The following is a 27,167-nucleotide window of genomic DNA, read 5'->3' on the forward strand; positions in this document are numbered from 1 at the left end:
TGACATCTTTCTATTTGTGGAGGAACGTCTTTATTTTCAGGGTTGATTTACCCCCTCACACAATTTCCTGAAACCCCTCATCTCATGTGAATTTTGAATCTGTCTAGTACATAGAAAGCCATACGAATTTTCCAATATACTAGATGGACCAATAATTCAAAGAAAGAGGACACACATCTTACATCTCCCTTTTTCAGAAGAAAAAAAATGGCCTTGTGCGGTAGAATTTTGTGATGTATTTCATTAAAGTCTATATATTTTAAACTGTCTCTTCAATAATGTGATTATATTTTTCCATCATTTTTGTCACTCTCTTTTTTTAAATGTGTTTCTTAGTATTCCATAGTCCTACTGGAAGTGTGAAGAGTCATATGCTATTTGGTATTCATATTTTACGCCAATTACATGACCAAATTTTTGACTGGATGCTCCAACTTTTCAAGGGCCCTTGTTCCTATTTTCAATGTCTGCAGGTTGAGATGTATGTCTTCGCTACTCAGTCAATGTCCATATGTTGCTCAACTATCATATGGTCTACTCTGCCTGAGTTCTGGATGCTCCAAACTCCATATCCACAGTTATTATCAAATCTTTTCTCTGTTCTGACTTGCTCTTACACATTCAGTATCTAGGAGTCTCAGTTAAATTTCATTAGTCATATTACAGACAATTTGCTTCCTGGTTTCAATTCTCATCACATAAGCCAATAGTACATGTTTCTGACACATGCCAACATCAGCAGTAAAGTTATAAGACTGCTCTTGCAGTTTTGAAACATTTATAGGTTTATAGATTCATAGATTAGTACTAGGCTAACTGCTCTTATGGGCCATTTAAAGCCTAGCCAATAATCTCATGTGAGCCTCAAATCCTGCACTTTGGTTTTATAAGGTAAACACTTGAACAATTATGCCACCCTCCCACCCCTTCTACCTTGGATTACATGGCATTAAACATAAACACTCCATTCACTTCCAACTAACTGACAATTGTCGCATTTTTAATTTTGAATAGTTTAAAATTAAACTTTAAGAAAATAATCCCTATAATGAAACTGACTGGAACATGAAAATGTGACCCAGAAGTTTTGCTGCATGCACAAGGTAACACTCAAAAGTTAAATGGCTTTATTCCTACACAGTACATTCATGAAACTCATTACTATGTTAGAATGTTTTCTTTTAAGACAAAAGCACACCCATTACTCTCAATAGTGCAACTCAAATATCTTCCATTAAAATTACAACCCTGAAACTCAAATCCAAGACATCATCTAAAGCCATGTGATTAATCACATAGATATCCGAATGTAGGCAACACGAAGAGCCAAACCCAGCAGGAAAGTACCTGTCAGGTGGGTCTGCATTTCAGTACAATATTGCAGCCCCACTGTATTTACTTTTATTATACTTTCCTGTATTCCAGGACACATATCAGCATTTTGTGAAGGTGTGCATTGGCACATTCCTTTCTTGTTGCATATCTGTCTCCAATGCATCATTTTCTCTAATGGTCTGGCTCCTAAGCTACAGAATACATAATGTGGAAACATTTTCTAGAAACTACTCTTCACTAATCTCATCTCAGAAATGCAGCTTCTAGGGCTAACTGTTGTAATTCTGCGGTCCATATTTTACAATTTTAGGAAGTATGAGTCAGTTATTATGTATGTGGGTAATAAGTACTAAGTATGAGACTGTGACATCCCAATGTATTTCTTCCAGCCAATTTACTTAGGAGAATTGTAGAGTACAGTTCTATGTCAGGGGTATAGAAGTGACTTACATCCTTTGGAAAATACCTCAAAAACTTGACAGTGACTTTTGTAATTTGCTATTTAACTTAAGGTTTATGTCTGCAATTGGAAGACTTCTATGCCAGCTTTTGCAGTTGTGATAGAGAGCAAACTGCAAGACCACATTCTTAAATCCCCTTCATTATCATTCATAATGCTATTCTGCTGTCTAAGATGAAGCAGTGGTCTTCATCCTGTGCCACAGCTCCTATTATAGGTTCATAGGTAGGTACTAGGCTATCGGCCCAAGGGCCTATGTAAACCTAGCCAACAAGGTTCCCTGGCTTACGCCACCCAAGAAATTTATTTTCCTGTGCCACTGTCGAGCAGAGACACAGAAGTGATCCTCAGGGTGTATTTTCTATTTCCCATACACTCATCAAGATTTTGTTTGAAGAGTGCTAATGAAGAACTTTGCGTGACATAGATGGGTAGCCTGTTTCAGAGTATGGGAAGTCTCTGGGACAGGAATCTATCCCTCTAGCATGTCCTGTTTATTAAGGTGACAAGGTTTAGGTCCCTAGAGCATGTAGCTCAGAGGGATTGGGATTTCTTTAGGTGTAGCATGTCCAACAGCTCCAGGTTTGATATAGCTTTATATGTTAGGCAGAGATCACCTCGGAGTAAGCGATATGCTACGGAGTAAAGCTGGAGGTTTTTGAAGCGGTCAGTGTAGGGCATTTGTTTGAGGCCAGTAATCCTCTTTGTGAGGTACTTCTGTGGCCTTTCCAGCTGCTGCAGATGTCTTGTGAGGTACATTCCAAAAGGGGTGTTGTACTCTATAATGGGTCTAATGAGTGTCAAGTAAAGGGGAACAATAACCTCTTTTTTCCTGGATGAGAACACTTTTATGATGAGGTGTGCCATGTAGAAGGACATCCTGACTACTGTGGTGATGTGACTATCAAAGGAGAGACTACTGTCCACCTGGGTCCCAAGGTCTCATCACACATTCAGTGTTAAGTAGATTGCTGCCTATGTGGTAGTTCATGGGTACAGAGTTTTTACCTAAGGGGATGACACTGTACTTTTTGGCATTGAGCTTGAGGCCATGGCTCTGACACCAGGCATCTGTCTCAATGAGGCCCTTCTGTAGGATGTCCACATCATTTTTGGACTTGACTATGGCTCCTAGTTTACAGTCATCTGTGAACGTCGTTAGCCAGAGGCCTTCTGTGTTACCCTGTACTTCAGAGAAGTAGATACCAAACAGGAGCGGTCCCAGGATGGAACCCTGTGGTACTCCACTTGTCACTGCTTTGAGGTCAGATTTGGAGTCTGCAACTTTTACAGTGTGAGTTCTGTCAGTGAGGCAGTTGGCAACCCATCTTGTGATGTAGAGATTTATACCTAGTTTAGTGAGTTTGGCTATAATTCCAGAATGGGGGATGGTGTTGAAAGCCTTGGCGAGGTCAAGATAGGCTGTGTAAACCACCTTACCCTCATCTACGGCTTTGGTGACTGCCTCAAAGAAGTTGATCAGGTTCAGGAGGCATGATCTGCCTTTCACAAACCTGAACTGGGTGGTATCCAGAGTTTGGAGGTTACCAATGTCTTTGTTTATGAGTTCAATGATGATACATTCCATAGCCTTGCAGACCAGGCTCGTCAGGCTAATAGGTCGATAGTTCCCGGGATCAGTGGTAGCTCCCCCTTTGTGGAGTGGGATAACTGTTGCTGTGCACCATTCAGTGGGCACAAAGCCTGATGCAAGGCTATTATTGAACATGGTTGCTTAAGTGGTGAGCCAGTTCGTTCTGAAGTTTCAGTAAAACGCAGCCTGGGATGTTGTCCGGTCCCATGGATGCTGTGTTTTTGGCTTTAGAGAGTGCAGTTTTTACCTGCGTATTTGTGATTACAGGGACTCTGCATTCTTCCTGTATAGATATGGGCCCTTTAGGGGGTGTGGGGTAAAGTTAGCACTGAACCTGCCAGGATGTTGGCCATATCAGTTGGTTCTGTATATTTAGTGCCGTTGTGCTCTAACTCAGAGCAGATCTGGATGTTGCCATTGAGATTCTTGACATAGCTATAGAATGCTTTGTGGTTGTCCTTAGAATTAGTGGTGATTTTGTTTTCATAGCTAGCTTTGGAGGATCTTATAAGGGATCTCAGCTTCTTACTGAAGCTGACCAGGGAGCTCCTCCACTCATGGGATTTTACTCTCTTTTGCAACAGTTTCTTCCTTCTGTTGTACAGTTTGTTTATGGCAGGGGACCACCAGATTGGCTTCCTTTTTTTGGAGGATAGCATCTTGGTTCTGTTTGGGATAGCACGATCCATGCACTCATGTAAGTGCTTATAGAGTGCATTTGTGTAGGATTCAGCAGTTGTAGCTGTATTGTCCATCTGCATGGGTGTCATGAAGTTCGCCACTTCTGTCTTAAGAAGTGTGAAGTTGGCTTTGGAGAAATTTTTTACCATGGCTCCCTTAATAGGGGGTGGGGCGGGATGTGGATATCAAGGGTGATTAGCTTTTGGTCGGATCGGACCAACAAGGAGTTGACTTCAGGTGTGGAACGTCGGTCACATGTTGGTAATGACTAGGTCTAGGATATTGTTGCCCTGGTGGGGGTGTGGATAAGTTGATCCAGGGCTTTGGAGTTTATGAATTCCAGAAAGCATTATTACAATCTCTACCAGAGCAGCCCTCCTTCCAGCCTCATTAGGACTTTATATTTTCACTTTGTATCACATTGGACAATTTATTCTTGCTGTGGCATGCTATACAATCTAAACATTACTAACACGCACATTATCATCTCCCTTTGCAGTTTACACCCCCTCATTCCAAGTTACTAATAAGATTATAATACCACCAGCTTCAGCTCAGCCTGGAATTTCTTCCAATATTTCAGACCATAGGCATGATATGGGGGTCTCTGCCATAATTACACCTGAGAAGCAAACAGTCTCTGCCTATGAAAAAGAGTTTCTTGTCATTTCTGTAATTTGCATAGTCAGTAATACATAACAATTTGGGGTTTCTCCTGTAAGCATTACAAGGTCATGAGACTCTACATGCTTAACAAAATATTCCAATAAATGTTGTTGCCTGACAAATTTTGCCTTATCTCATTTAAAGGCACAGTGCTCAGTTACATCTGATGGCATTTTGACATTCCCTAGTGAGCTGTTGATTTACCTTACCATGTCTATCTCTGTCAGCCTCCCACAACAGTCCCATTCGCACCTCCTTGTATTTCTGCTACTTTTCCTTGCCCCCCACAGGATCATATCCTTATATTCCGCGCTCACCATTTTCCTTACCACCCGCCCCAACATTCAGAATATTTTCAGTACCTACACCGTTATGAACTAACGAGATAAGTTTTATTTTTACAGGCCAGTGTTAAACAGGGTGCATAAATATATGCTTCTAGCCCTCATATACAGCATGTCTTCTTTTCTTTGGCGAGAGCTGGCGGACTGCTGATTAGAGAATGTACGTGCCTTGTTACTGATCATGTTATTGCCCAGCTCCTCAATATGAGATCTTGATCCATATGACTAGATGCCTCACTGCGTGAGCAACTACATCTCTAGACCTTCCACATAATCCCTGACAAACAAGTACCGAAACGTTTTGCATTTGGCAATGCACTAGTCACTTTCATGGCTGCTTGCCATTAGAAAAATAACAGGAAGCAGGATTCCTTTTACCTCAGCAAAATATGTATCTGCATCCCCTCTCGGGGGACCTATCCACTGACAGGCCCCAGTTAAATGTTACAGACTACCTCAAACATCTGATCAGTTCCATTGCTAGTCCCTATAATGCTCAGGGATGACCACTAAAGTGAATGGAGGATTGAATAAAACCTGTTGTAGAAGACCTCTTATTCAAATGTCATTAATTAATTTAATGAATATTTGAGTAAGCAGATGTGTCAGTCAGTGTGCCCAATCTCTCAGAATGATTTTTGCCAGAAAATGAATGAAGAATAAATGTGCCAAAGAGGCTTACCTGACTGCTTCTGCATAAATAAATGGATTTTTTTTTTAAACAAAAGGAAACAGTAAGTGGTTGTATTTAAATGAAGCTTGTCTTATCTCAAAGCATTTTACATGAACAATACCTTAGACAGTGTGAAGACTAAACCTGGGCAGGAGCCTCTATGGACACCTTCACTCAGTTTCAGCCTGGAAGTTGCATTCACAAATTGTATGTCAAGCAACTATTAGCAAAGAAATCAGGAAACCACCATGCCCTATCCCAGTATAATGTTTTTGTTTCTTCTGTCTTACCTGGACATCCCCAAGATAGTCTCCACAACTGGACTGGCAGAAGGGCCTTGGTTTAATATCTCACTCAAAGAACCCTATCAAAGCAGTGCCCCCTGGCCCTACACACACACACACACACACACACACACACACACACACACACACACACACACACACACACACACACACACACACACACACAGACATCTTATTATGTACTCCACTGCAACTGTTTTTCAGACAAGATTTCATTTCCTGCCTAAGACTGTAACATAAGCCTTTCATGTTCAGAAGTGAATGCACAACAATACATCCTAAGTGTTTTGCAGTTCTTATGCTGCTCAGTTATGCACTCATAGGAACAATACTAGACAAGAAGTCGCAGGGGCTGTAAGATGTTGAGCCATAACACATTTAAGTAGAAGCAGTTAAGAACTATTGTCACCATTTACAAGTACATAATAGTGTTCACCTCCCAAATTGATCAGAATTATACATGAAAATCCTGATGTAAATTTGTATCTACACATCCTATCATCAAGATTATCTTTTAAGGTTGTCTATGCAGTGCTTTGGCCTGTAGTGCTAATTTATTTCATCAGTTGGTGATAAGCTTAGTTAGGAGCCTATCCCTCCAATGAGTCTTGTTTAGTTGTTAGTGTAGATGTAGGTCTCTAGTGTGGGTCTTTGTAGAGCCACTGTTTTTGTGAAAAACAATAGGAGGTCAGATAGGACTGGGTCTTGTCTCGAAAAGCAAGACACAGGTCAACTAAGAGGTACCAGTAAGATACTGGGTTTAAAGAGAGCCATGTTAATCTGTGGGTCTATATTATATTATTGCACGCTTACAAAAGTGAACGATAATTAATCAACCCCATGTAAGCGAAAGCTTACAACATTGAAACCTCAGAACAGTGATTTTTTTTTTCCAAAATTAAAAAAAAAAAACTTTAAAACATTACATAATGTGGGGGGCTTCACCCCCACACCCCCCTACTTAAATTTACCAACTCCAAGATCGCACTACAGTGCCAAAAATGGCAAATTAATGAAAGCGGCCAATTATTTTTTTCCCAGCGAAAGAATTTGCTGAAAAGCCACTTCGCTATTTTGCCATTTCATTCTTTTAGGTTCAATCAAGACGCATTCAACAAAGTGTGTCTGCGATAACGTAATAGGAACCCTTAATCTGTTGAGTAGTTGAAGGATTTAAGACATTTATTTTTCTTGGTTAGAAAACTTTGGATTTTCCAGTGGAGTGATATGCTTGGATTTGTACATACCAAAAGGGGCATTAAATTCTATGACAGGAATGATGAAGGAAGAGTACAGTGGCAGAATGACTTCTGTGGATCTTGCAGACATCCCTTTGGAAATTAACTGGGCCAGATAGAAGGTTCCTAACTCTGTTGGAAATATGATGATCAAATGTGAGGGAATGGTCTAAATTAATGTCCAGGTCTCCGATGATCATATTTGTCTTTAGAGAAGTAAAATTTATTGTTAGCAACTACACAATAACTTTGCACCATCAATACCCCAGAAGGGCCTTTGTTTTCATTCCAGTTACAGAATCCTTTCTTGGCTTACATACACAATTCCAATGAGTTAAGAAGAATATTTAAGTTTTGGTGTAAAACACATTGATATGAGCTACCTGAATCAAACATGGATCTCCCCCATACATAATTGGAAATCCTTTCATAAAAATGCATAGCATGGAAACATATTTTGCAGCTATAGTATGTAGAAAGCAGTTCACTTTAAAACAATTGTGAATACAAAAAACAAACAGACCCTGTGGATATCTTCCTCATCAACAATCATGATTTCTTCAGTGCTGTCAAGTCGAATTTTGGCTTTCCCTTCAGGAAGCTCTGGAGTTCCAACATCTGGTTTCAACTCTGTAGCTACAGAAGAAATACATCATGTAATATTTTAAATCTCTTATGTTAATGCGTTTCGATAAGAAGGATAAAATTAAACATATTATGAAGTTGTCTATGTCTTAAAAGAGCAAATTGTCCAATGTCTCATTTAAGAGGAAAATATTTATTTTATTTCAAATTTCTTTAGATTTTCTTAGTAGCACACTCCAGATATGTATTTTGACATGTAACACTTAATTTACTCTCTAAAGTTAAAACATGACTAAAACAAAAATATTTTTTCATTGATTGGTTTAATTATGATATTAATTTCACCCATTTTAGGTATTCTTTTATATTTTATGGATAGTTCCACATCAGCATAATTCCATAAAAGTAGTGGTGTCATAAAGAATACCATCAGATTAGCCCTTCACTAAACAAAAGTTCTTCTTGGTCATGAATCTCTCTCTCTCTCTCTTTCCCTCTCTCTCTCTCTCTTTCTTTCTATCAGAATGACAATAACAGGGGATGTTTTTTTTTTCAGCATTATACATACCATGAAAAAAGTATGCAAATTACTGCATAATGCACACTTGATGGCAAGCCAATACAGATGTCAATCAGGTGTATTGTTTCCTGCCTGTGATAATGAATTAGGTGTGACTGAGAAGTGAGAGTTGACTGAAAAAACGGTTACCACAAAGTTTACGTTGTCTGTACACTTGTGTAAACTTTTTGAATGAATAGACATCACAAGCATTGTGGTAGGAATGTTATTGAATTCAGAAAGTGTACACAAAGTATACACACAGTGCATGCTTTGTGGTAATCTTTATGAATCCAGGCTAAGAATTTAAGTGCTGTGCAGATGCAGAAACATAATACAAGGTTATATATGGATGACTCTTTGTGGAAGGGGCAGGTACCCACATACCAAAATCTATTCCTAGAAATTAAGAAAACCCTTCTCTTCAGAAATCATAAGAGCACTGACATTACATTTACTTCCTTGTTTTTTTTAATGTGGTGTAAACTCTGAGTGATTTCATTCTTTTGTGATACTAACCTGCTTTCCAAGACTAACATGAACTTGCTAGCATACTATGGCTAATTTTTTTCAGCATACTTGAGAATTAAAGATGCACAATCTGGTGCAAACAGAATAGCTGCTGACATCAAGATTGCCAGTAGCAGCAAAAACTAATCTCTGTCTATTGTTGTAGAATATGCACTGATCATAACATTCAACACCAACAGTAAGAATCCCGATTGTTGTTGTCTTCAATAATATACAGATCAACACAGTTTTAGCTCTATTTCACGGAAAAATAGTGCAGAGCACATTTGAAAGGATTCATCTTCATAAGCATTTTGTTCAACCATATGTACACTAAAATAAGTTGGCAGCAAGAAACTACAGGCCAAAGTTCTGCCATTAATTTCTGTAAACTTTGATTATTGCTACACTTTTATCGTTATAACAAACAGTGGTGGATTTACTGTGGGGGGGAGGGGGTGGCTAGGAAGCTAAGGCTCTCTGTTAATGGTTTAACATTTATATATTTATTTTTTTTTAAAAAAGACAGTGTTTATTTTAAAATAAATAAACTGTTAAGGAGGTAGGTGGGCAGATCCAAGTATACCCTTTTCAGTCTTGAACTAGTTCAAAAAGAAACAGTAAAAGGGACACATATTTTCAGTTATTGTTTCTGGTATCCTCCAATTATTTGTGACGGAGAGGAGATTGGAACATTCAGGTATGGTAGTATGCTGAAACAGTGGCTTTTGTTTGAGTACATGTTACAAATATTTGCACATTATATAAAGTCATTAATGAATTTAAGAATGCACTACCTTTATACAGAGTACCAAGTTAACAGCTGCAGTAGTTTTACATAGAGCATGATTTACGCATTTCCATTACTTTGATGGGTTATATAGCTGATGATTGCTTTATTTGCTTGCAGCGTGCAGAAGGCTGTGACAATGCAGTCACTAGTTCTCCATTTGCAGTATTTAGGTCACTAAATGGTATTCATTCAAATAAAGTCAGTCCTGGAATGAAGATAACCTTAAAGTGCTGCTTCATATATAGATGCCTGTCTTCCTCAGCCTAAGTGCTATGTCAGTGCTGGTGTCTGTTTCCCATTGATGTTGGTCTGAGGATGATACTGAGATATACTTAGCCACCAGTTATTTGTTTCTGAAATAACTTTTCTTTTGAAACTGCATCTGCAGTTTTAATACGATTTAAGCTGTGGTAATAAAATCGGCCTGGCTAGAGTTAATAGATAACAGTAGTATCAGACTCTCATTTTAAGGAAATACTTTCTCTTACTACAGAGCTATGAGTGCAATTTTTTATATTCAAAATTAGTTAAATGAATGGAAAAAAAGAGTTGAGACTTTTGGATCTTTCACCTGTAATGGCATGGGCTTTCTCTTTGGCCTTAGGTGCTCCTGTGTTTATGTATATCTATATATGGGGAAACTAAAAGAATGTTTAAGACCAGAACATTGGAACACCCATGGGGCTTAGAGCATACTAATGTACAAAGCTCCTTTGTTTGCAAATATATTAATAGCTCAGTGGAAGGTTTAGTCACTATTATTTTATATCATATTGTCAGTGTGAATGCCTTTAATGTAAATGGGTTTGGCAGTGTAAGGACTCCATGATTTTAAAATTTCACAAGGACATCAACAGGGCTTGACATGGATTTAGAATGAAGGGCATTATTAAAAGCATTTTTAATATTGTTTTATTTCTCGGTTTTGTTTTAATATTTTATGTTTTGGGGTAGCTGATTGTTGCAGATAGTTGAATGACTGTGGATTGATTGCTTTTATTAATTGACGTTCAGTCATATTAACTGAGACCATTTACTCTGTTCAGTTTGTATATGCATTTGATATACTTTGAAGGTGTTTTCAGTGATGAACTAGGTGTACAATAATGTCTTATTGTTGGTGCTATTTTATAATTATTTAAGGTTATTACGTTTTTTTTCAATGTACCATTTCTGGTACTCCCTTTGACCTATTTGTAGTGTTACTGAATCCAACCATTTACTGCCTCATTGCCTGAAGTAAAGAAAATTGTCTAACTGTATTTATCTATCTATCCATCCATCCTGGTGGGGCTTATTCTTCCTGCACCCTGACCACTTGGAACTGTGTGATTTCTCTAGATCACAAGTTAACTTTTTGTTTTCCTCTTTTTAACTGCTAATTTAGGTAACTACTACTGTGAATTTAATCATATGTAACAGCACTCTCTAATAGTTTATTTGGAGCAGATTATTTTATGGACATTTTGAAAGAAAATTTTATACCAGTTGTGCAGGCTGCTTGAAAGAACTTTACATATTAAGTAAAAATGTGGCACCAAGTTTGTACTTATTTGATCAGTGTAATGTTTTGCTTAATTTTATGAACTCCAAACATCATGGTAAAAGCTTGTGAAATTAAATAAAATAAAGTTTGTGAATGAAGTTCATCTTCTATGTTTGCACTTTTGTGTTTTTTTATTTTTTACCATCTTTAAAAAGGTACTTTGTTACAGTGCTCCTGCATGACCCAAAACTGATCTGCACTGTGTCTGCATACATAAATACACTAGTATATCTGTTTAGTCTAGTAGAAACCTTCCAGATGCTAGGGTACTCATTTTGGGGGTACTAGATTTTTTTGGTTTAGAGCCTCTGCTTCTTTGTTAGATGAGCATTTATGCAGTAATACACATTATATACTAATGCCTCCTTAAACATTGGTAAGGGGTCTCCAACATCAACCTATGCTTTGGGCTTCATATATTCTGAAGCAAGACCAGCTCAGAGGTATATACAGATGGTTGCTGTCATTTATCTGACGGTAGGGGACAGTGTGGTTATTTTTTCTTTAACTTTCCTGAGAAGCATACCTTAGAGGTTTATAGAAAGTGACTATAGCTTGTCTAGTTGCAGTGTACTGTTTCGGAGTAAGACGTTAAAATACATTAATGTGATCATTTTTCCCCCTCAATTAAACTAACAAGCAGGCAGTTGGCTGTCTTCTGAGGCAGGAATGCTGTGTTTAAATGTGTGACATCATGAGATTGAACTATGTTGCTGTGGCGATTTGTTCACTTTTGTCCCACTATGTCATCAGAGAAATACACAGAAATTGGCCCCTTTTGGGGTAAGCAAGTGAGGAAACATGTTGTCTACATTTATGATAGCAACAACTTGAAATAGCCAACTTTGTCTATTTCAGCAACAACTTAAAATATCTGACTGTGACCATTTGTTTCTTCACGTTCTTCCCATTCTAACATAAGAGGGATGCATAGAAGGTGACTATCTTTTTAGGGAGAGCAGACAGGCAGGCACTATTCCTTGATATGATTTATGCATCCTTGTAAGCATTTCTCACCTCAGTTAATTGGGAAATACTGTTTTATCAGCTTTGAACATTATTAAGCCTTGGACACAACTTATTTCTTCCATGAAAGGAAATAAGAGCAAATTTATTTCTGTATGTTTGTTCAAATCCTCTTTGGAATGAACATTTGAGGAAAAATCTCTAAAATATACTTCAGGGCACCAAGAACTCAATTGTTTTTGGGGAAGCAGCAGTCCCCAGACCCCCTGCTGCATTTAGTTATTTCACTGCAGTTTTGCCCAGATAGAGTTTGTTGATGGGTTGACTGAAAAGGCTGAAAAGTAAGACAAAAATATAAAAAAGAACAAATAATTATCCTAAATAAAGGTAGAAGGAAGGATGGGAAAAATAGGGTGGGGGAGCCAGACCATTAAGATTTGTTATGTGGGGCTGAACTTAATACCTAGTATTATGTATTCCTTTAATGCCCTGCCTGTATGAAATTCAGTTTCTGCACGTCTGTGTTCACAATTTCATCTGTGCATTTCAAAATGCAGAACATGATAATGAAATGAGATAAGAGTGTGTCAAGAACTGGGACTATATAGAGGTATTACTGACATTCATGTTTGCTCAGCAGTAGCTCCCCTAGCAATGTATGTTTGGCTCCATCACTGATATAAACAATACTCCCATATATGAAAATGCATTCATTGTGCATAACAGATGATTTACTATCACAATGTTGAAGTGGATTCAGTCAGATTCACTTTGACGAAGGCTGGAGGTTGAACAGTGACAATGTTGAACTCCGACATTGTCGAAGTACAAATCTCACCCCATCTTGACCCATATTAATGCTTGCTGGGAGGTCAAATTCGAAAGGTAATTTGGCAATGTCGGATCATAGGATCATAGGATCATAGATTAGTACTAGGCTAGATGTCCTTGTGCACCATTTTAAGCCAAGCCAATTACAGAATTCGACATTGTGGCTTTCGCAGACATGGGTCAATGACATTTTGATAGTAAACCTAACAGATACATTTCATATTATTATTACTTGAAGCAGGTAACAGTTCCTAACAGGTATACATTCTATGTACGCCCCTATAGTGGTACATTTAAACACTACATTTTGTTATGATTTCAAATCAAAGCTCTTAGCCATCTTCTATTCCTCTTTCTCCTAAAATAATTTTTGAATAAACCTTTACTGGCAATCCAACAAAACGCATATAACAAAGAAAAGGAAAATGTGTATCACAGTGAAATAAACAAAGTATAAGGAGTTGTATATCAAATATATACACGAGTTTATTCAATGAACAACATAACATTTTCCCATGGCATCTAATGTGAACTCTTATAATGGTGTGATAATATGAAGAAGACTATATATGACTATATATTATCATACCAGTAGAAAAGTGTTCCAAAGTTCATTGTTACATATATTGGTATGGGTGACATTTAGGACATTTCTTTCACCTTCATTCGCTCTTATTTCTTCCTTCCTTTTCTACTCTTACTCATTCTCTGCGCTTGAAATAGATCCTCCCTTTATTCTATTCCTCCTCTTCCCTCCTCTCCAGCGATACTATCTGTACATTCTCTAATTTTTCCCGTCCTCTTTGCTTTCTATCTTTTTCCCAAATCCCCCTTCTCTAACTCGTCTAGACCTAGATTCTTCTCTCATTTACTCTCTACACAGTCTGGCTGTTGCCTGAGAACTCCTCCATGCTGCCCCTATTTATGCTCTGTACTGCATTACAACTACTAGCACTATTCATGAATTAATTGATTTAGTTTACATTTGTTTACTGGGAAGATCCACTATATGAGACACAAAATTACAGTATATGTTATATCAGCAATTTTAGGTTTTGCTATGCAGTTGTATATGAATGTGTCTGATTTTTAAAATTGATCTACCGTGAACCTCTTTCAGTCACACTTCACTTTCTTTGACAGTAACTCCTGACTAGTGTTGTTGTGTTCTCTTTCACAAGCCATCAATCTCTTTGTCAGACACCCTCATTTCCTCATACCTTCTTCCTGTCTGTCTGAAATCTTCTTCACTAGATCATCTTAAGTTTTCCTGCACATACCCAAACCAGACTGATCTGTTCTCTTTGAAATTCTATACAATTGGGACAACTTGGGCTACTGCTCTGATGTCCTCATTTCTTTGTCTGTCCCAAAATGTGCACCCTAGTACCCATTGTATGTACATCATCTCCCTTATTTCTAGCTTCCTCAACTGCTCGGCCTTCACTGCCCAGGTTACTGTACCACACAGCAGTACTGGTTGCACCACTGTTTTGTACACCTTGCTTTTCAGCTTCTTTGGCATTCTTCTGTCATACTCTATGCCTGGTACTCTGTGCCAGCTGGCTACAGTCCATTTAAATCTAGTCTGACCTCCTCATTCAGACTTTCCTTCTCCTCAAACACCCCTCCTAAATACTTAAAGCTGTTAACCTGTTCCACTATTTGCCTTTTATCTCATTTCTCAACTTCTTCTGATTTTCCACATTTCTTGGCATTGCAACAGTCTTAACTGTACTCAGTGTCATCCCAAGTGCCTTCAGTTTTAAATTCCGTTCTCCTGTCATTTGCTGAAGTCCTTGTTTAGAGTCTGCCTGGTATGCCAGTATGTCACATTGTCTACATACTAGAACTTTATTGATCTGTCCCCTCCAATCTGTTTGCTAATGTAGCCCATTGTTAGTATGAACAGCAGTGGACTCAGGGTTGAACCCTGATGCACAGACACTCTCACAAGGAACTCCCTTGTGAGTCTAAACACTGTTATATTTGTGTCATTGGGTCCTTGTACACTGCCTGCACTAATTATTCCAGTGTTTCTGGGATTTTGAACCATCAAAGGACTGCACAAGTCATCCTTTTTGGGACCTTGTCATATGCTTTCTCCAAGCCAAGTCAAGGAATACCCAGTTGGACTGTTTCCTCGTTTATAGCTTCTTTTCAAATATCTGTTTCACTGCAAACATTGGGTTGATTGTGCTGCATCCTTAATAGAATCTGAACTACTCACTTCCCATCTTGTTTTCTACTAGTCTGTGTATTCATTTATCAATCATTCTCTCTAAATTTTCATGCACTGTGACAGGAGTTTGATACCTCTGTTCTGCGAATATCTCCTTTGTTCTTGTACACTGACACTGGTATGCTTATTCTACAGTCATCCGGGATACTCTTTCTCTCCATGCTGCTATGAGTAGCCTCAGGAGCCATTTCTCCCCTAATTCATCAACATCTTGATTATATCTGCTGTGGCCTCATCTGGGCCTGCTGATTTTCCTGACTTCATTTAGAGTTTTTCTTACTTCTTTTGGAATAGGCTCCTCCTCTTCTCTCATCGTAGGCAGTGGCTGGGACAGTAAAGCCTGTGTGGAGTTTTCTTCATTCAGAAGCTGCTGGAAATACTCCTTCCATCTGCCTTTGATGCCCGTGGGCTGGTAGGCGTTGTATGTTGGTATCTCTTATGAAGAGTGCCTGATGAGCATCTTCTTTATTTTCTTTTCTGACTTTGCCTTGCAATCTGATAAAGTTTCTTTCTGCTCTCTAATGAGTGCTACCTAATGAGTCACTTTCCAGAAGCTGGAAGAGTGCATTTGATGCCTTGTTTTTTTCTGTTACAAGTGTTCTCTAAGCGACTATGTTAGCCATCTAGTATTCCCTCTTAGCCTGGTGTGTCTTTTCCATCTCTCACTTTCGCCTGCACTCCATCTTTCTATTGATGACTTCATGAACGTCTGCATTCCACCACCATCTGTCCTTATCTACCTTATTTCTATACTGGACTTGGCCACAGACTTGCTCTACTGTCCTCATACATGCTGTTTTGATGTGCTAACATTCTTCTTCAAATCCACCTATTTCCACTTCTTCCAAAGGTGCTAAACCCAGAGTATTTCATTGAAAGCTTTTTCTCTAGTCAACTTCCAGATCTTCAGATCTACTCTGTTGGTATTAGATCCTCCTCTAACCCCTGCTTGTAGATGACTGTGGCAACCAGTGGTTTATGCTGTAGACTGACTGTTTCACTGGGGATGACTTTGCAATCACTGATTCTACCTCAGTGCCCTTCCTTTACTAGGAGAAAGACTACCTGAGTTGCATGCTGGCCACTGTTGTAAGTGATCTTGTGATTGTCTGTCTTGTGGATACCTGTGTTGCATGCTGGCCACTGTTGTAAGTGATCTTGTGATTGTCTGTCTTGTGGATACCTGTGTTGCATGCTGGCCACTGTTGTAAGTGATCTTGTGATTGTCTGTCTTGTGGATACCTGAGTTGCATGCTGGCCACTGTTGTAAGTGATCTTGTGATTGTGTGTCTTGTGGATACCTGTGTTGGCCATGATGAAGCTGTTTGCCAGACAGAAGTCTACAATAGCCTATTCTTTATTCCTATTATCCATCCATGTGGACCTAGGCAGTCCTTATATCCTGCAACCACAACACTGCTCCTTATATCCTTAGTGCGTATATCCTATTCTGTCTATCTTTACATGTTCATTCATTCCCCCCATTATCAAAACCAACTTACATTGTCTTGGTTTATCTAATAGGTCCTGCAACTACTGCCTGAATGCACTCTCTTTCTTGTTATCACAACCCTGTTTTGAGGCATTGACTGAGTTTATGAATAGTGTCCTGTCCTTACACTAAATTCTGATTGCCACGAGTCTGTCACTAATTCTGTTGACATCCCTCACTATATTCTGCAACTCCTTCCTCACCACAAGTTCCATACAATTTCTAGTCTGTCCTCCCATGAGTTATAAATTTTGGATCCCAAACCAATTGGCTTTGCTGTACTGCCCTTCCATCTGGTCTCCTGGATACAAAGGATGCCCAGGCCCCTTCTTACATTCACGCCATCCACTTGCCAAGCTGCATCCTGTCAGTGAACCTATACTGAGTGTAAAAATATAGACCGTCAATAGAACTACTTCTTTCCACAGTTTGAATGGCAGTGATAGGAACCATTTCTTTACCTAGATGGTCTAATGATGAGTAATGAACTCTCCTTACATCTCCACTGTGTACTTATGATTAGAACTGTCCCTCTATCCCTAGACTGTCTAGCAAAGATCACAGCCATCTCCCAGAATGATACATTTTCTTACATGCTAAGGCATCCAGTGAGTAGTCTGAATTTCTCATTACTATTTCATAGGTTCATAGAGTCATAGGTTAGTACTAGGCTATTGGCCCTAGGGCCTATACAAGCCTAGCCATAACAATTCCCTGTTTATTTCTTCCCACAATATTTACTTCCCTGGACCCCTGTCTAGCAGGGCGACTGACATGATCCCTGGGGTGTATTTCCTATCTCCCATTCAATCATCAAGGTTCCTTTTGAAGAGGGTCAAAGAGGCGCTCTGCTTGACATGTATGGGTAGTCTATCCCATAGTCTGGGTAGTCTCTGGGTCAGGAACCTATCCCTTCAGCATGTTTTGTTCATTGTGATGGCAAGGTTTAGATCCCTGGAGCGTGTGGCTTGGGATTTCTTTAGTGTAGCATGTCCAACAGCTCTGGGTTTGACATGGCCTTGTATGTTAAGCAGAGATCGCCTCTGAGTAGACGATATGCGACACAGTATAGCTGGAGTTTTTTTAGATGGTCAGCATAGTGCATTTGCTTTAGGCCTGTGATTCTTTTAGTGAGGTATTTCTGCAGCCTTTCCAGTTGTTGCAGATGTCTGAGAGGTACATACCAAATGGGGCATTGTAGTCTATAATGGGACTAATGAGGGATGAGTACAGTGGGACAATGACCTTCATTTTTCTGGATGAAAACTCCATGTTGATGAGGTGTGCCACATAGAAGGATTTCCTGACTGTTGTGGTGATGTGGTTATTGAAGGTGAGACCACTGTCCACCTATTTCCTTAAGTCTCTTATCACACTTTCGGTGTTTAGTGTACTGCCACCTATGTGGTAATTCATGGGTACATGTTTTTTTCCCAAAGGGGATAACTATACATTTCTTGGCATTGAGATTGAGCCCATGGCTCTGGCACCAAACATCTGTTTCTGTAAGGCCCTTTTGTATAAAATCCACATGATTTGGGGATTCAGTAATGGCTCCCAGTTTGCAGTCATCTGCAAACTTTGTTAGCCAGAGTCCCTTAGTGTTGGCCTGTACTTCAGAGAAGTAGATGCCAAACAAGAGCAGTCCCAGGACTGAACCCTGTGGTACTCCATTTGTCACTTGTCTGGAGCTGGATTTGGAGTCGGCTACTTTTACAGTGTGGATTCTGTCAGTAAGCCAACTGGCAACCCATCGAGTGACGTAGGGATTAATGCCCAGCTTAGTAGGTTTATCTATGATTTCCATTTTCCTAGTAGTGATCTGTGTCACAATTCAAGTGTATCCCTATTAAAATACTGAGATTATATTCATCACTTGCATGTCAACAGGTAGGTCCTACAGATACCACTGTACAATGGGAGAGTGGTCAGAATATTCTGACTCATCCACTGTATCAATCACTCATACTTCAACTTCTACAGAGCTGTCTACTCTACACCTCACTAATTGATTCTTTACTACTCTGTCCCTGATCCACATGCTTTAGTTTGTCTTTAAGTCTAGGTCATCCTCCCCAGATACCATAGATAAGTTGTGCTAATGCTAATGAGGTAAGTAGCAATTCAGTTTTCGACTGCTACAACTTACTTAATGTACTGAATAGTTCTCACTGCATACCACAGACATGCTACAGTAATGCTAATGAAGTATGCAGTAATTCAGTTTAGAAATGTTACCCACTTATCAATGCATTGGACAGTCCATCCCACTTACCCTAGATGGGATCTATGTTAGCACACCAATTGACTAGAACATTGATCTATAATGAGTGAAACAGCACAATATCAAAGTGCCACATATGTGACACTAAAAATGTCAAGAAATCTGTCTTTGCAGGGGGGCACTGCACCCCCTACACCCCCCTGCTACTTTAACATACCAACTTTGAGATCGCACTACAGTTGAGAATTGGCACAACCCTAATCCCAGCTATTCCACTTTCACTGTGCAATAATTTTAATTTCATAATTATGGCACTTCGATATTGTGGTACTTTGCTCATTTGGGATCAATGTTATCAAAGTCGACGTTTTGGTTTTTCAGCATTCTAATATAAATCCCTGTAGACATGCAATAGTAATGCTAATGAAGTAAGTAGTAATTCAGCAGAGAAATGCATCTTTTTGATGTACTAGACAGTCCTCACCACATAGCATAAATGTGCTACACTAATGCTAATGAGGTAAGTAGTAATTCTGTTCAGAAATACTGCCACCTTCTTAGTGAATTACATATACCTCACCATAGATCATAGACATGCTAGACTAATACTAATGAGGTAAATAGTAATCAGTTTAGGAATACTTCCGCCTTCTCAATGCACTAGATAATGCTCACCACATACCATAAATGTGTTACACTAATGCTAATGAGATAAGAAGTAATAATGTATGCCGTGCCAATCCTTTCCCAAGTCAGAAAACTCTCACCAGACTTGAATCATGTTACAATGAAATTGCCAAGTTTGCTAACAACTCCACCTTCAGAACCCATCACTGACAATTTCTAAGGGAACTACAATGGTTAGAACTTCCCCAGCTACTCAATTACCACCAGCTAGTCATTGCCTTTAATATTGTTAGACATCCTGCAAAAACCCCAGCACTAAGCCAGTTACTTTCTCCATACAGAAATAATTGTCCTCTCACAGCTACTGAGAAATCCCTCCTCTACATCTCTAAAGCTAACAACAACTCAGGGAAAGCTCTTTTTTTCTCATGCCATAGCTAGATCCTGGAATAACCTCCCCCCTTCTCTGACTTCTGCCCCCACTAACACGCATTTCAAAAATGCTCTCAAATCATATCTTATGAATAAATGGCTATGTCCATGCATCACATGAATCTCACAATCTCAGCACACTTTATACCTTCCTTCCTGCTATCTCTACTGTATAAATGCTACAGTTAGGTATCTTACTGCCAACATGAAATTGCATAATATATCATGTCTAATCATATGATTTTTTTGTTCTTTTATCCTATCTCATTAATCAATGTTAAAGCTTTGATGTATGAGACTCTTTGTCTTTATAAATGTGCTCACTTACTGCTGATGTATTGCTTATTGTTTAGACTGGATTGTATGAGACTTTTTATGTCTGTACTAATCTCAATTATCACTGTTATATGATTGTTTGTATTACCATGTTGATGTTAATCTAATTGGGGAGCTTTTCTCCCCGGGCCTCCGCTGTAAATGGACCTGTGTCCAGTTGGACTATCCCGATAAATAAATGTAAAATAAAATAAATAAAAATTCAGTTTAGGAATGCTACCACCTTCTCAATGTACTGGAAATTCAGTTTGGAATTCCACACCATGCACTCAGTATAACATTAGCCCAAATAACATTGACCTCCACCAAAAAAAAAAAAGAAAAAATAACCAAGTCCAATGTTTTCTACTAGAAATAATAAAGCATCGTTGTTTTATGCTAGCTTTACAGTTTCACAAAACTTGGCCTAAGTCTTCAGATTAAATACATGATTGTATAAAGGGAAGATGTCTAGGTATGTGGCAATCAGTTATGCTGGGAATGAAGTTCATGGTATTTACTGGAATATTTTTCACCAGAGAGTGTATTTAAACTAGCATGATGTATATGAGATGAAATATTATATATGCAATACTGATAATGATTTGGACTGGAGAAATAAAGCATTTAACAACTAATGTTGGTATGCCATTAACCTTTTTTTGAGCTCTATGACTAAGGTTGAAGTACAAATCCTCAGTTTTATAAGGGTCTGTTTAAAGTAATGTATATAAACTTAAGATTTGATAGGCTTAACATCTGTGCGATTAAAAGTGGACACAGAAGTCTACTCAAGGGCAACAGATGTACTGCATGTTTTTATGATGAATTTACCCTGAAACCAAACAAGCTCAGAAAATAACAGCAGCTTTAGGTTTACTGGTGTTTGCATTTCACCTCTTATGCTTTTATTCATGACAACAGAGTAGTTATTATCAAGAGTATCAATTAAAACAGAAGTTAGCATTCTAATCAGAGCAATAGTAACCATAAACTAAAAAGTTAGAAAGGCCTTAACATTCAAACAATTTAACAGTATAGGAAAAATTTATAAAGTCACATTTTATGTTAACCAAAACTTCTACCTCACAGAAATTCCTTATTTAGACAGCCTGTCACATTACAAGTTATAGCTACTTGTTTTCCTTCTCTGGAGTTAACTAATCTCTTTACATATCTCTTGTGTTGTGATTTGTTTTCTCATTGTCAGAGCAGAATCTAGAGCTGTTATCTTCTCTGCTAAATGAGCACAGACTCTAATGTTACATGGAGGACGAACCTTTAGTTTTATGGCAGGTCATAACCCAGTGTTCTAAAATTTCGTACACACAGACACACACACACACACACACACACACACACACACACACACACACACACACACACACACACACACACACACACACTGTATCTGTCTCTCTCTCTGAGGTGCACACTTTTCCCTCCATACCAATATTTTTCAAGTGCCTTTTTCTTCAGTCAATAAGAAAGAAAGAACTGATACACTTCTTTCTAGGCACAAATGAATATTTTAAGTACTTATCTAACATCACTAATTTAATAATTTCCAGTGAAAGCATCTGTCCAGTTATAGGTATTATATCAAACTTCTGTTAGCTTCTTTAAGTTTTCACAATGGGCCATCACGGCATTTCTTAATATTTTTTTTTAGCATTTCTCTTGTAATTCACATTTCCTTAGTCATTTATATGAAGCATTATCATATTAAACAAGGTATACATGATGTTTCAAAGTCCTCACCATAGCATATGTTATATCCACAGCATTTCTAATACAGGCATAGACACCATGCTACAATGGGGACTGATGGGAGAGAGAGAGAGCGAGAGAGAGAGGGATTATATCCATATACAGTCGATGCAAATCAGAGTCCAGCACCATTTCCATATACATATGCTTGTAACGATTGGGAAGAGATGGGCAAAGGCTGAAAGCCTAGTCAAATAGAATTTGATACATAATTCTATCAACTGTATAAATAAATGTAAAATACAGGCTTGTGTTTTTAAATGTAAGAAAACACTGTAAAATGTGAACTTCAAGATTGGTGCAACATTGCCATCTGCTGTAAGGAAAACCAAGCCAAGCATTTCAAATGTGTCTTTTGAAATTGAAAAGATCTTATGAATCTCTTTAATATTTTACAAGTAGGTTCCAGTGCAGCTGGATGAAGATTTCATGCCATTGTTTTAAGGCTAAAGTTTATGACCACAATGTAGATATGGAATGTTTTATTGCACTGGTTTCTGCTAGCATATACATGTGAAATGTCTTGTATTGTTGTAAGCTTCTGAGGAGGTGTTAGATTGCTAAATAATGTATTTTGTGGCATGAGAACTAAGACCAGGTGTTAAGATAATGCAACATGAATACTGAGAAAACCTAAATGCTAAAAATGATATAATTTTGGAAGGGCCTTAGAGACATGTTTGTTAGTAATGTTTAAATATTATTTTCTCCCAAGAGACTGAGAAGCATTTTGACTTTTGACATCCAACTTACCAGCACTCTGCCTTATGCTCACATGTAAGTTTTAGCACTGTGATTTCTTGTAGGAATAGTTAAAGCTAGTAAAGATTAATTAGGTACTTTTCTTTGAGATCAGACCTGTCCTACTGTATTATTTTAAGTTTCTGTGTGATCTCTGAACTCTTAGATATCTCTGTGGTGTAGTAATCTTGTCTTGTGTTTTATTTATTATTAAATATTTTTAAAACCTTCTACCTGTGGCTGATTTGTGTAGAGATAAGCTCTAGTGTACATTGCATATTTATAGAGGTTATTGTAATAGGCCACTCTAAAGTAAGCCCTGACTGTTAGTCATACTACCATTGGATATTAATATTGCACAGTAATAATTGGACACCCTTTTAAGGGTCTTTTAGTAGCTGATATTATTAACTGGGTGGTGGCAGTAATTACTACCATGTAGTTTGGGTAAAGGGGCACAGGTGGAGAATCTGTGTCAGCCTTTCCCAGGAGTGTCTGTAAAGTTGTATAAATACTTATATCAAAGTGTGTGTGTGTGTTGTGTCAGCTACTTGGCAGGGACACGATGCACTGGTTGGACAGAGAGGGTACTGGAGGTTTTAGCTTGCCCAGTTAGGCTGAGACCTTGACCCTATAGCTGTGCCAGTGGGGAGTCTTATTGAGGACCTGGTGAGCAAGGGAGCAACCAGCCCCAGACTGACTGTGATCTCTGTGCGCACTTTAGGGAAATTGTACTTTACTGTGTGTATTTGTTATCCTTTCCTCTTATATGAGACACCCTCTCTGGTGTTAGTGGTGAGGATTGAGGCTCCTTGATTGCTGGGCTAGGGCACAATGCTTATCTTATATTTTTAGGTAGTGGAGTCTACATTTGGATTGCATTTGTGTTTCAATATAGTGGGCATGAATTATAATGTCAGACAATTAAATTTCTTCATTTGTGTCTGGATTGCTCAGCATCAAGGATGTGACTATATTCTGGAGGACTTTTCAGTTACAGAACAATGGCAATGGATGATTATACTGCTCAACAAGTTTTTATTGCATTAACATCGGATACCAGGAAATTCCATTCTTCTCTATGGTATCTTAAAACCTTGAAAACTTATCTTATGATGGATGCAGTACCTTTCAGTATCTATATTTAAATGGAAAGATTGGTAGGTACTGATGATGCAATCTTTATCAACAATTAGTATTCCTTTCTGAAACTAGCATATACAATATTTATGCAAATATTACTTGGGTTTTGTGAAAATAATGTGATTATGTTAAATGAGAAACATGATGTGTTAAGGAACTCATACTTGCAATCTTATGTAACTCCCTTGTTGCTCAGGATTGTACCAGGAATACTGAACATTTATGAATAATTTGGTAAATGATAGAAAATAAGGAAAAGGAAATAAATATAAGGGAGGCTTGAATGACTATCAAAATAAAATGACATATACTTGTATATGAACTTATCTGAACTTGCCCGAATCTGTCTGAACCTGTTAAGCATATTTGGTTGAGAAAGTACGGAAAATTGTGCATGACAGGATATGCTAACTATATTTGGTTAAGAAGGTACCTGCAATTGCAAAGTCATTGTGTTTGGCAGGGTCTGCTGTTTCTTCTGGGAGGGGGGGTGGCCAAATCCACAGAATATTCCAGCAAGATCCACTCCAAACTGGAAAAGTACTGAATCTCATAAATATGTGGTAAACAACTAGAATATATAAACCAGGACTACCCGTTCAGCAGACAGAAGCCTCACCTGTGGAGTGGATGCACTGCCCAGGATTTTCCCAATTGAGTATCCTACCTGGACGAAATGGGGCTTCCCAGTTGAAGTGTGTGGCAAGGATGAAGCTTGCTTGATTGGTGATGTATTCTCAATGTATCTTTAATAGGTTCATAGGTTCATAGGTAGGTACTAGACTATCGGCCCTGGGGCCTATACAAGACCAGCCAAAAAAGGTACCCTGGCTTTTGCCACCTAAGAAAATTATTTTCCTGTGCCACTGTCAAGCATAGCCACAGAGGTGATCCCCGGGGTGAATTTCCTATTTCCCATCCAATCATCAAGATTTTTCTTGAAGAGTGCTAATGAGGAGCTTTGTTTGATATAGATATGTAGTTTATTCCAGAGTATGGGAAGTCTCTGGGACAGGAATCTATCCCTCCAGCATGTTCTGTTTAATGTTGTGACAAGGTTTAGGTCCTTAGAGTGTGTAGCTTGGAGGAATTGGGATTTCTTTAAGTGGAGCATGTCCAACAGCTCTGGATTTGACATAGCTTTGTATGTTAGGCAGAGATCACCTCTGAGTAGGCGATATGCGACGGAGTAAAGCTGGAGTTTTTTTGAGATGGTCTGCATAGGGCATCTGTTTGAGGCCAGTAATATTCTTTGTGAGGTATTTCTGCGGCCTTTCCAGTTGTAGTAGATGTCTTGTGAGGTACATACCAAAAGGGGCATTGTACTCTATAATGGGTCTAATGAGTGATGAGTAGAGGGGAAGGATGACCTCTTTTTTCTGGGTGAGAAACCTTTTGTGATGAGGTGTGCCACGTAGAAGGATTTCCTGACTACTGTGACAATGTGATTATCAAAGGAGAGACTACTGTCCACCTGTGTCCCAAGGTCTCTTATCATACTTTCATTGTTAAGTATACTACTGCCTATGTTGTAGTTCATGGGTACACAGTTTTTACCAAAGGGGATGACAATGCACTTTTTGGCATTGAGCTTGAGGCCATGGCTTTGACACCAGGCATCTGTCTCAGTGAGGCCCTTTTGTAGGATGTCCACATCGTTAGGAGTTTCGATTATGGCTCCTAGTTTGCAGTCATCTGCGAACTTCATTAGCCAAAGACCTTCTGTGTTAGCCTGTACTTCAGAGAAGTAGATACCAAACAGGAAAGGACCCAGGACTGAACCCTGTGGTACTCTACTTGTCACTGGTCTGAAGTCGGATTTGGAGTCTGCTACTTTCACAGTGTGGGTTCTGTCAGTGAGCCAGTTGGCAACCCATCTTGTGACATAGGGATTTATACCTAGTTTAGTGAGTTTATCTATAATTCCAGAGTGGGGGATGGTGTCAAAAGCCTTGGCAAGATCTGGATAGGCTGTGTGAACCACCTTACCCTTGTCTACAGCTTTGGTGACTGCTTCCATGAAGTCTATCAGGTTTAGGAGACATGATCTGCCTTTTACTAACCCGAACTGGGTGGGATCCAGAATTCGGAGATTACCAATATCTTTGTTTATAAGTTCCATAATGATATGTTCCATGGCCTTGCAGACCAGGCTCTTCAGGCTAATGGGGCGGTAGTTCCCGGGGTCCGTGGTGGCCCACCCCTTGTGGAAGTTGGATAACCATTGCTGTGCACCATTCAGCAGGCACAAAGCCTGAGGTGAGGCTATGACTGAACATGGTACTTAGGTGGGGTGCCAGTTCGTTCTGTAGTTAGTGTAGAACATAGCCTGGGATATTGTCTGGTCCCATGGATGCTGTGTTCTTGGCTTTAGAGAGAGTGGTTTTTACCTGTGCAGCCGTGATTACAGGAACTTTGCATTCTTCCGGTATAGGTATGGGCTCTTTAGGGGGTGAGAGGGGGGTAAAGTTAGTACTGAACCTATCTGCCAAGATGTTGGCAATATCAGTTGGGTCTGTATATTTAGTGCCATTGTGCTGTACCTCAAAGCAGATCTGAGTGTTGCCATTAAGATTCTTGACATAGCTATACTATGCTTTGTGGTTGTCTTTAGAATCAGTGTCGATTTTGTTTTCATAACTAGTTTTGGAGGATTTTATCAGGGATCACAGCTTCTAACTGAGGCTGACCAGGGAGCTCCTCCACTCGTGGGACTTTACTTAGTATTGCTTTAGATCTGTGCATGCTGTATATAAGCTGCAAATAAACTTTTATAAGTTGATTTGAGAACTTTTAGTTCAGTGTGAATCATTTCTTATCCTGCTAATTAGGCAATATACGGTATTAAACTGTATAACCATACTAGGGTTCTAACTCTAGCCTTAAAGCTCAAATCTAGTTCCTAAACTGATTCCTGGTGCCCCTAACCCTAATCTCTATTCCCTATCCCTAAACGTAAAATCACTGATTGTACCCTAAACCTAAAACTCCAACTTACTCCCTTGACCTAAATTCAACATTGATGCCCTAACCCTAAAGATATCATGGAATGAACAAATATAGATATTATAGATGATGAAATAGATCTTATCCCT

At 38.8% G+C, this 27,167-nt stretch overlaps 1 protein-coding gene across 3 annotated transcripts in view; it reads right to left on the reverse strand.

Moving 5' to 3' along the window:
- Positions 1 to 27,167, reverse strand: part of MYO18B (myosin XVIIIB) — a 2,352,406-nt gene that overhangs the window by 2,042,196 nt on the left and 283,043 nt on the right. For all 3 annotated transcript variants that reach the window (XM_044068483.1, XM_044068482.1, XM_044068484.1), the window contains one exon: positions 7,820 to 7,932. In XM_044068483.1, the coding sequence (XP_043924418.1) occupies positions 7,820 to 7,932 (113 nt within the window). The remainder of the gene's footprint in view (positions 1 to 7,819; positions 7,933 to 27,167) is intronic.

The sequence above is a fragment of the Protopterus annectens genome, chromosome 4.part0 (assembly GCF_019279795.1).
Source record: "Protopterus annectens isolate FY-2018-M chromosome 4.part0, PAN1.0, whole genome shotgun sequence".
Classification (NCBI taxonomy): domain Eukaryota; kingdom Metazoa; phylum Chordata; order Ceratodontiformes; family Protopteridae; genus Protopterus; species Protopterus annectens.